The sequence below is a fragment of the Poecilia reticulata genome, linkage group LG15 (assembly GCF_000633615.1).
Source record: "Poecilia reticulata strain Guanapo linkage group LG15, Guppy_female_1.0+MT, whole genome shotgun sequence".
NCBI lineage: Eukaryota > Metazoa > Chordata > Actinopteri > Cyprinodontiformes > Poeciliidae > Poecilia > Poecilia reticulata.
Genome location: NC_024345.1, coordinates 11,698,990 through 11,710,691, shown reverse-complemented (window position 1 = coordinate 11,710,691; position 11,702 = coordinate 11,698,990). Strand labels below are relative to the sequence as shown.

At 37.1% G+C, this 11,702-nt stretch overlaps 1 protein-coding gene across 2 annotated transcripts in view; it reads left to right on the top strand.

Annotated features, from left to right (window-relative positions):
* rgs7a (regulator of G protein signaling 7a) overlaps nucleotides 1-11,702 on the top strand; it is a 63,752-nt gene that overhangs the window by 44,077 nt on the left and 7,973 nt on the right. For both annotated transcript variants that reach the window (XM_008429249.2, XM_008429250.2), the window contains exons 5-9: nucleotides 7,034-7,140; nucleotides 8,275-8,326; nucleotides 9,562-9,626; nucleotides 9,900-9,976; nucleotides 10,143-10,224. In XM_008429249.2, the coding sequence (XP_008427471.1) occupies nucleotides 7,034-7,140; nucleotides 8,275-8,326; nucleotides 9,562-9,626; nucleotides 9,900-9,976; nucleotides 10,143-10,224 (383 nt within the window). The remainder of the gene's footprint in view (nucleotides 1-7,033; nucleotides 7,141-8,274; nucleotides 8,327-9,561; nucleotides 9,627-9,899; nucleotides 9,977-10,142; nucleotides 10,225-11,702) is intronic.

Below are 11,702 nucleotides of genomic sequence, written 5' to 3'. Positions count from 1 at the left end.
CCTTCATGAGAGGCTTACTGGGGAAACGATTATGGGTCTTACTTCTGGTGACTAGCGGAAGTAGCAGTATTTTATTGTAATTTATAGGGTTTTTGACTAATCTATATTCATGATAGAAGTTACATTTCTTTTTTCGGTTAATACACTGCACAAACATTAGCATTTCACTGCTCCCCATTAGCATTAGCCTTTTCCTTAAAAAATAGTTTTTATCTATTTTTTTCATATTTATTAGTCACACTTAGTATACTGAATGGAGGAAGAAAATGTAAAACAACATGCTAGTGACAGCAATTAGGCTAATGTTAGTAATTTGGCTCATTTTAACTTGTACACTAATTTTAACATACAGAATGGAGTAAGTCTATGTTACTCAACATGTTTGTGACTCTCCACATGCTATTGAGTACATTGCAGCTTACTTTAGCATTGATGCTAATTTGTAGCATCAGACTGGCACACTTTGGCAGGCCCCATTTAAATTTCTTCAGAAATGTTCTAGTTAAAGTACTAAGATCTCAAATCTGACAAACTACTTCTAGTCCCTACAAACTAAATGTAGCTCTAATAATAAACCTGCTACTGTAAAAATATCCCTGTTTGCCCTTCTGTTCTTCATGAAGTAACCCTGGTAAAAAACAGGCTGCTGGGATGTTTGGGTCGCCAGCCTGCAGTTGGTTGATTAACCAGCATGCTGTTCGTATTTTGTTGCCGCTAGTCTTAAACAGAGTGAGAAGTGGTGTGATTTTAGATTCCAATTATAACTATTCATACCATTTACGACCAGAAACTGCTACACTTGTACTTCATGCAAGTCACTTAAAAGTGTAGTAATGTTCTTTCAGCCAGCTGTCAGCCATGTAGTGGTTTGGCAGTCAAGCTGTCTAGGTGGCTAAACATGGAACTTTTCCCTAATCAGTGTTCAAAAATAAGATTCTAGTGTAAACGAAGCCATGCAAATATTTAATGGTGGCTAATATTACGTCATACTCCATGAAGAACACACTAACGCAAATGTAGCAGTCCAGTGTTACATTTTTCTTTCAGCTGTCTTTCTGACATTAAACTTCTGAACAGTCACAATTCCTACTCTTGTTTTTATTTTTAATATTCTTATTTGTCTTATTTGTTTTGTTTGTGTGACAATCTGTAAGACTCAGATCACTATTTCAACATTTTGTGTTACATGCAGTAAAATAACAAACATAAAACAAAACACTCACTTGAACTGAAGATGGAAAGAAAGGCAAACTGGAATAGCAGCACTGAAGACTTTATGTGAATGAATGAGTGCATAGTAAGAATACCAAATGTGAAAAGGTGCAGTCAGGCTTTCATATTGGTCGTTTCAGATGTGTCAACATGTTTTCCACTTTATACACAGTATGTGCAAGTATGTCAGTTGTCAAAACGTGGTGATGTTGTATTGTAGATTCCAAGCTTTGTTGTATCATTCTGTCTTCCATCACCAATAATTGCACTGAGCAAATTTACATTCATTGTAAATTTAATGTTTAGCTATACACATGAAAATGTCTTCCAAAAGATTGGTTCTTTATCAGTGCAGACTAAAACGTCCCGTGACAGTGACCTGTCTGAGAACATGTCAGCGAGCAACACTTCTTGTCCCCACAGACTGTTTCTTTCAGATCTGAGCGCTTTCCGCAGAACGGACACAAAACATGCTGTCAGTAACCCCGCAGGGGCAAACGCTATGTTCTTTTTAAGTCTCTGTGACTTTCGCTGAGGCCAACTCCTGCAGGAGATGACAAACAACTAAAAAAGATGCAATTAATTGGGCTCAGCACAGCACAACAGCAGCAGCCACACGAAGTTTATTAAGTGAAGTCAAATGAGCTTGAGCTGAGTGGAGATCATGAGTTTTCTTTTTTGCTAAATGAATCCCTCAGATAATACACTCACACCACCCCGTTTAACTCATTATCCTCTCATTTGGAAATCTCAGTTTATTCAGACCCATTTTAATGTGGCTTATTTTTATTTATTTCAATCTAATATGTTCAGTTACATAGTGGATGATCTAATTCTAACTATATTTTACCTATTTTTCCTATAGTTAATATAGGAGCTTATATCATGATGGACAAGGACCTGAGTTAAAGCTAAAAACTTCACATTTGAATAACTGCAAAGGGCAATATTTCAAGGCCAACAGAGCTCATTCACAACCATTATTAGACACTTTCTCCAGTTCCTTGAGAGAGATGCCAGAAAAAATTAAATAAATTTTTTTTTGCTCTACAGTCATTGAGTTTTCTAAACTCTTCTAAGGCTTTTAGTGGAACTGTGTGCTTCAGTCAGAGAGGAGTAAAGCTTTAGGATCTATGATGCTTTTGGCATGTCTCAGACCTTGTTGAAGTGTATGGCGTTGTGAGAGATGGGTCACTAATTTATAAATTTCTGTGTTCAAATAAAAATTTTTTGCCGATAAATTTTTCTCTGTATGTGTGGATTAATTGTGACATCTGGTGTGAATATCATGTCAGTGGCCCTACCATCTTAACTGAGGAAAATGTGGACACGTTCAATACCTATTTAACCCTGCTGTAGGTTAACACATTGAAAACATTGATGTCAATTTGACCTTATTATGCTGAGTGAGAAAAAAATCTCTTGATAAATAAATATGTCTATTTCTGTATTTTCCAAGCAAACATTGAGATTTTTTTTCTTAAATGAGAAGATAATTATTTCAGTTGTATTAATTTAGTTAAAGAAATCTGTCAGGCATCCAGCTTTTTATTTAATTTACATGCAGTTCTGAAATTCATTTGGAATAAATGTATTGCTTAATATCATCTGTATGGCAATGATAGGATAGATCCTTAAAAGATGACAGGTGGCTCTCCATTACGCAAACGCACCAAAATGCCAATATAATGTATGTAAATAGAGTTCAGGTGCAGCTTACAGGTTAATAACGTACTGAAAGCATGGCTCTGTTTATATTCCACTGCATGCCTAATGATGAACCCTGCTGGGATAGCTCAAATTATGTTCATCCCACAGGAAAGAAAAACGACACAGATGTGAGAATGTAGAAAATGAACTTATTTTCAAGCCCTTTCCCTAAATCACTATTTTCATAATAGACCAGCTAGTTGAAGCTAAAAGTACAAGTACTGATATGATAATGGACTGGACTTATATAGCACTTTTCCAATCATTTTGACCACTCAAAACACTTTACACTAGAGTCACATTCACCCATTCGCACTCACAAACACTCACACATTTATACTACACCGATCGGTGGGCAATTTGGGATTAAGTTCCTTGCCCAGAGGCACATTGACATGAGGCAGGAGGAAGCTGGAATCAAACCTACAACCTTCCGACCACAAGACAACTACTCTATCCAAAGAGCCACGGTTGCCCTGTCCACATGATGCAAATCTGTTACATAATAACTTTAAAAATTTGATAAAACTGCAGTGGAGTATATGGATTAAATTTAAGGTTAAAATAGTTTTATACATCACTGACATTTGCTTTGTAGGACATAATAATTCAACAATGTACATAGTGGTTTTATTGTTATTTAAATGCTTGGTAAAACATATTTCTCGAATAGAAGCAGTTACAGACCTTACATGAATAAGCAAATCTCGATAAACACCTGAGGGGAACTCAGCAGACACCAACAAATAAAAGGAAACTAATAATAATCCAACAGTGTGCTAAACTGTCGAGTGTGCACCAGGTAGGGTCTGAGTTTTGCATATGAAAGAGCATTTAATCCACAATGGTAGTTGTAGCAGGGAAATGATCTCAGGGGAGGACACAGGGCTTAGCCTGGAGAGGATACATTTATTTCTCCATCATGATCTTTATCTTCTGTGTCAAGCTTTTTTTTAATTTTTTAAAATCTTTTCCCCATCTAAGTCAAAACTCTCTCCTGTAGATAACATTTCCCTCTCTGCTGAGATTGCCCCCCTTCACACATTGAAGCTGACAGGCTGCATGTTTAAAAGGTTCATTGTCAATAATCACATTTTTAAATCGTGTTTATATAAAAGATGTTTTAACTGCTACAAAAATGCTAAATGGGTGATTAGAAGGGTTATGTGTACAAGCTGACATCGAGCATGCAGTAGATATAAGGAAGGAGGAAAAGGCTGGTTGGTGACATTGATTGTAGCATTGTTGCCATGCCTCTAAGTCCAAAAACATGACTGTAAGGTTAATATGTTACCATGTCTTAGAGTGTGTGCATGCATGGCTGTTTGTCCTGTGTGTCTCTGTGTTGCCCTGTGTTGAACTAGTGACCTATCTAGAGTCCACCCCTCCTCTCACCCAGTAACTGCTGGAGATGGCCACCAGCCTGCCTGTAATCCTGAGAGGATATAGACCACTTGTCAAACTCAAGGCCCGGGGGCCAAATCTGGCCCGCCGTAGCTTTTTATTAGGTCCTCCAGACTCCAGATTACATCAATAAGTCCCTCCAGTTTTTCCACAAATATGCAAAATTCACACAAAATCAACAGATCCCCACATTTATTCTGATTTTACTGACATTTTTTCTCAAAACTGGCCAAAAACATTAATTTAACCTCACTTGATGTCGTTATATATGTGACTGATACAGCAATTAATAAAAAAATCACATTTAACATCATATATTAGCGCAAATATCGTAAAAATTTCTGACAAATATTCCTATATTATCACTACAAAATCTATGATTTTGATTGCAAAAAAACATAAAAACAATCACAAAGTTCGGCTGATCAGTGTGAAAGGATATTCAACATAATTTCACTTTAAAAAACACTTATTGGATGCTGAAACATTTATTTATTAATATTTTAACAATTTAATGGTTTTTATCAATATATTCTAGAACAACCGCCCCTTTGAGAACATTCAGATTTTCGATACGGCCCAAAATGAAAATGAGTTTGACACCACTGATATAGACAATAGGTGGATAGAAAAGTAAGGCCAGACTTACAGCTAAACATTTCTCTGTGAACGTAAATAAAAAATAAATATATGCTTTTTCCTTTTTATTGTTTTTTGTCATCATTGCATGTGATGTGTACATTTAATCTGAGATGATCAGAACAGTTTTTAATATTTCGTGCTCACGTAAATATTCAAAGCACAACTGAATTCAGCTTTTAAGATAATGACAGATAATGGCCAAGTCATTTTTCCTTTGTACAAATCAGGAAAATACATAACACTGTTGTTAAGGTCTTCATTAATACAACATTTTTTTGTTCTACTATTTTAATGTCTAATAATGGTAACTATAATGACAAAACTATATATATGGAAAATTGTTGATGCTGCAGTACACAAAAAATAAGTCTTGGAAAAAAATGGCTTTTTTTTAAAGTAAGATACAAAAAGCTGGCAATATTGTGAATGTCAGTGTAGACTCTAGATAGCTGTATGGATAAAAAAAATATATATTTTTTATCTAGTATTTTCAGAAGACCTGACAAGCTTTGTCAGATCCTTAGCTCCTTCTTCAGGTTTTATAAATCTAAATGATATGAAGAAATCAGAGCCAATGGTTCATATAAGGAATTGCTCTTAGAAATAACACTGAAGCTGAAGAGGAAGAGGTTGTGTTATAAGTAAACAGATTTAAATAAAGTATGAGTCATTATTTATTAATAAATTGAGCCTTGTCACAAATGTGCTTGCGCACATACACGCACACACACACACGCAGACATCCTGACCTCTTAAAGCTGCAACAGTCTCCTCAATGCTAAGGGAAAAGCTGGTCTATATTTATCCTTCACACATGCAACCGGTGTGTTTAGATGTGTATGTGTCAGAGAGTGAGATAGCTGCGATGTACTTGTTTTCTGCAGCAAGTCTCTGTTAGTGTATTCTTAGACTATAAGAGACATTTCAACTCCATCTTCCAGTTTTGTTAGAAACAGAGACTGAAGCTCTGCTTTAAGGAACCTCATGCAAATGACGTGTTTCTTGTGCTGGCTGCTAACGAACAAAATGTGTCAACACGTTGAAAGAAACACGAAGGTCTTGTAGATTTACAACTGCAGGAAATACCTGGTGGTAGATATTGAGACACCCAGTGGAGGATGATGAGATGTTTTCATTATCTGATGGTTTTAAATCAGGAACAGTAAACCATGTGCTGCGCAGCGCCCGGGGGGGAGGGAAGCGGGTTTTCACTCCAACCAGGCACAACACCAGGTGATGTGACTGATGAGTTCCGCCTCTCCCGCTGAAGGTGGGCTAATCAGCCAGACCCCCGGCTGCGCTGTGTTGTTGGAATGGAGGTCTGCCTATCCATCTGTCAAAGCACTGTCAAAGCAGCGCTTCCTGATTCAAGGACTGGTGCTCAGAGTCATTATTTAGTCCAGGATGGATATGCATCTTGGAAAGATGGTGGGCTGCATTAACCAACCTCACCCTCTGAAAGCAATTCATGATAGTTGATTTAATTCACACGTGTCTTAATAAAGTAGTTCAATACAACGCTACTCCCTGTATCCGTCTAGCTTACTTATGGGTCAATTTATCTTGGTTCTATTATATAAGGTCCCAATTAAATGTGACATGGATTATTTACATGCAGATTGTTGTTTTTGAAAGGTATTTTGAGTTAATTGTGATGATTTTCAGCTTACAGCTAAAGAAACATGACGAGTAGTTTATCACCATAGACCAATAAAAGAATAATTATACAAAAATAGGAGCTTAATAAAAAGTATGTTTAATACTTGATTAAAGTCTATTTTCAAAAGATACCTTTTGTCTGACAAACATCTGAACACATAATCCAATTTATTGCATAATTCCTACCAAAGGAGAATTATTAAATAGACAACATCTCTATGACTGGGCTTTATGCACTATTAATTTTCTATGTGCTTTAAAGCAGAAAAAGTGTAGACCAAAACAATAGTTTGTGGATTATAAGGTTTTTATTAGACTGTATATAGTTATTTGTACCAGCACTTGGATCAGCAACACTGGAAGACCAAAATGTAATCTGACTCTTCACTCATCTGTTTTCTCCTAGTGGAGGCTCTTCACTTAGGGACACTGATGGCTGCACATGGTTACTTCTTCCCTATTTCAGACCATGTTCTTACTCTCAAAGATGACGGCACTTTCTACAGGTTTCAGGTAACAACATTCGTGCGCAGAAGCATTTCACTTTAACATCTACATAAGTGGGATCTGGAACCTAATTCATTGCTGCCCGGGGCAGCAATAAAGTCTGAAGTTATAAAACTGACAGTTAAGTGTCAGTTTTATAACTATATTTATCCTTCACACATGCAACCGGTGTGTTTAGATGTGTATGTGTCAGAAAGTGAGATAGCTGCGATGTACTTGTTTCAAAATTCGTCCTGTTATTTTTCCAAATTTTTGTGCATGCAGGATTTTCTTTTAAGTGCTTTTGCTCATTTTTGATCCACTGATGAGTCAATCATTGCTCAAAGTTTATTTATAGCAATTTGCATGCAACATTGTGCAACAAAGTGTTTTACAAATGCATAAAACAGATTTAAATACATAGAAACAGCAGCAGACAATTTCAAGCTAAATACATTTTAAAATAATTTCCAGGTAACCACAGAGGACACTGAATTGTAAAAATGCAAATAAATATGCAGAGCCACTGACCAGAATGTTTTAATCTGGTGTTATGTCAATCTCAGCCAAGAATTTATAGAAACCTTTACACAGTTTAAGATGTGCTCTAGTCTCCACTCCAACCAATATACAGACTGTGGCTGGAAACAGGAGTAAATCAGGAGTTGCAGTACTTCATTGTTGTCAATGGTTCACAAATATAGAAGAAAAAGCACATTATTCCGAATGCCTTCAAAGACAGACAGTTGTAGTGATTTTTGTATTTATTTTTTTGGTTCCCCAAGTGTGCTACAAAGAGCTGACCTGAGTAAATCAATATCTAAGACTGTTTGTGTTGGTGGATGGCGTCACTTTGCTTTTTATGTGTAATCGGTTCTCATCTGAGGTTGGTCTATACAATGCTGCCCTGAGGAGAGTCAAGATTCATGTTTGTGTCTGCTTTGAGCTGTCTTTCTGAAGAGAGCGGATGTCCTTTAGACCCAACACCAAACCCATTATACAGCAAAGTGTTTTCTGTGACTCATGTCACACTGTAGTTCTAAGCCCCTTTATCATGATGGCAAAAAAATAGATAAATAAAAATGATTAGAAGAACTGTATCCTTTGTTATGTACCGGTTTCTTTGTGTCTTGTTTCCTAATGTTCTTATCTTTCTTTCAGACTCCATACTTTTGGCCGTCAAATTGCTGGGAACCTGAAAACACAGACTATGGTGAAAGAAATGTTGCAATGATCTGTTCATTAAAGTGCCTTGCAGAAGAATTCAGCCCCCTTGAACATTTTCTTATTTTGCCAAATAACAACCATGACTTTAAAGTATTTTATTGGGGTGTTGGAGACACCCCAATGAAATAGACACAAGATAACACATTCACGCTGTTGGTAGCGCTCTGAAACCGATTCCGTTGAACCATAATTCAAAAGCATTGTCTGACTTTCACTGGTCAATTTTCAGTAATTTTTTTAAATGTATTGCTACTTTTTTGACCATTGTGAGTTTATGACTATTGTGAGTATGCTTATACTGCGCAATTACATGATTCCACAAAGTATTCACTCAACAGGGCATGTCACCTTTTTTCAGTGTTGTTTGTAAAAACAAATCGATTTCTTTCCACTTCACAATTTTCCTTGACCTTCTGTGGCATAAAATCCAACGTTTGCACTTCACATGTCACAAAATAAGAATAAATGAATGGCCTTCAATGCTTTAGTAAGTCACTGTGTTTAGACAACGCTAATTGAATTAACTTGTGCCTAGATTGTGGTTTTATAAATATTCCTGAAGTTGAAACTGTAGCCATGCTCCTGGATTCCATGTAGCAGTGTCCTCAACAGCAGCAATGTGATGCATCTGGACAGAAAAGCGGAGACGTGTCTGTTTGCGCGCACCTGTTGTTCACAGTTGGCTGAGCATTTTAATGTTGATACGGGGAGGAGCTTTTCATTTTTACAGACAAGCAGAGTGGAGATAAAGCTTTCATAATGCCAAAAATGTTTTTTTGATGAATGCCCGCACCCTGGTAGGTCTGTCATTTGCAGCAGAAGAGGGAAAGGGCTAAAGCTCACTGTGGGAATAATCCCGGGAGCGCCAGGGGAACTTTGAGAGCAGCAGATGCCGAGGCTGATTCACGTGAATGATGCCCCATAATGAAAACACTCTAATGGCATAATGAAGCTCCCGCATTACGGTCCGTTAACAAAGAGATGAAGGGACGATTATAGCACAGGAAGAGATCAAAAAGTCAGGGATGCACACACAAGCGCTCGCAGTAACAGACGCGCTCGCAGCGTGCACAGCTAAATGACCTTTGCGATTTTGCAGGCCAGTTTAAATGTGCAGTTGAGAGGATTAAACGCATAAACGCAGAGCCACTTAAGGCTGTTAAAGCAAAGCTGAGATTCTGTTCTCTTTTTATTACCAATCTTTCCCTCTGTCTTTTCCAGCTGTTTACCTCTGCAAAAGAACAATGCAAAACAAAGCACGTCTGGAGCTCGCTGACTATGAAGCGGTAAGTAAAAGATCTGTTGTTAGTGTCACCTCTTCAAGTGTGGCCGCTATTTATGTGTTGGCACATCTCACCGACTCTCTCTCCGTTTACTTTCTTTCAAGATAACAATGAACACAACTGCTTTTACTTCATGCTTAATCAGTGACTTAGACATTTTCTAGGGTCCTTTTTTGATTTTAAAGATAGGAACTTATCTGCCTATCAAGCAGATATAAAAAGCTAAGTTTCCCCAAAAGCCTTTCTTTTCTCATTTGTTTTCTGTTTCACCCACAGGAGAGCTTAGCAAGGCTACAGAGAGCTTTTGCCAGAAAATGGGAGTTCATCTTTATGCAAGCAGAAGCACAAGCAAAGTAAGTTACTAAAAGAACCACATATGCATTGAGCCATGATAAGCGAGTCCTCTTCTTGTTATGAATCATGTTAGGAGGATACCATCATGCTTATTAAGAGATGTGCACATCAGAGGGAATATGGGGGTTTTGATTAAGATGGTTGTTATTTTTTTTCCATTTCCAGGGTTGACAAAAAAAGGGACAAAATTGAGAGGAAAATTCTCGACAGTCAGGAAAGAGCATTCTGGGATGTGCACCGACCAGTGGTGAGTAAATCCTCAGGCCATATTGTTGTGGCTTAATAATGCTGGAATTCATAACATTTCAGATGGTCAACACTGTGATCCCTTTAAAAAAACTAATCAACCTGCACACCCTGCTCCAGCATTCTCAATTGAAAATTAGTACCGTGAAGAAAAACATACCTTGTACCTCTTGAGGTTTTTGGTGGCAATCAATTTAGCTGAAATTGTATGTGATAGATGATAAACTTTAAGAAAAAAATCATGCATTTTTTCAACATTATTACAAACAAAACTCTGAAAAGATATGTCGCTCATCTGTATGAAACCCCCATTATTCAAATAACCCAAATAAATCCCAGAGCAACCAACTGCTGTCAAAGGTCAACTCACATCATTAATCCAATCTCAGTGAAAAAAATAACTTTTCTGTGAAAATTGGGGAGGTTTCTTCAAGAACATCAGAGAACAAAAAGCATGAAAGACAGGAAACATGGTAGAAAAGTCAGAAATTAAGCTAGATTTGGAAAATGAAAATCTACCCACTCTGACTGAGCTCTTTTTGAAAAGAAGAATGGGCATTTTTTTCAGTTTCTTGAGTGGTTTTACAAAGCATCAACTCCGGTAGTCTGAATACAAATGCATGCTACCTTAAATTTTTTTGTAATGCACCTCATAACATGATAAAACTCAAAGGTTAAACGGATTAAGCACTGAACATGTGATAAAGCCTAAAACCTAATGGGTTGCCGTTTCACACCTTTCAATCCCAGTAGGGATGTATCAAGGTGTTTAATAAAGAAATAATGTTTTGAAAATGTCATGCACTTATAAGCACTCTATGGATTATACAATGTTATGTGCTTCCTGCAACATTTAAATGTTGTAAAGAAGCAAAGCCACTGCAGAGCCACTGACGTGTGTTTGCCTTTGTCATACACATGAAATGCCACATCAATAACTGTCACAACACATCAGCTTCAGTAGCGCTTTTTACCTTGTTCTCTGTACACTTGCTTTGCATTAGCATTTAGTTTTTTCCCTCCTGAGTTTAAAGCGTCTCCTCTGCTGCGTTTCTCCCAAAGACAGTTTGGTGGTTAATTGGAAAATAACAAGTTCAATTTATGCGTCCTTGGAGCAACATAATCAATATTAATTCAAATTTCACAGTAACGCCGTCGAGCTTCTTGGCGCAGTTTTTCTGCAAGAGGGCTAGATTATGACCACTTGTTCAATCAGCCAGAAGCTATACTCTGAAAGTCTGAGTTCCTGCTCCTTGACTTTTTTTTTCCATCAGCTGGGACATTTCTTGTTTAATTAAACACCATTTGACACATTAACTTAGATATTTCACTGCATGATTAGGCATATTAGATTTGATTAGCTGATACTCTTTTAGTGCAGGAAAAATTGCACTTTGAACCCTGAGGTGGTGTAGACTATAGAGGATCTGGTAAGCTTCAGGGAGATAAAATAAAGATCAAAAGGGCTGTTAATCTTAT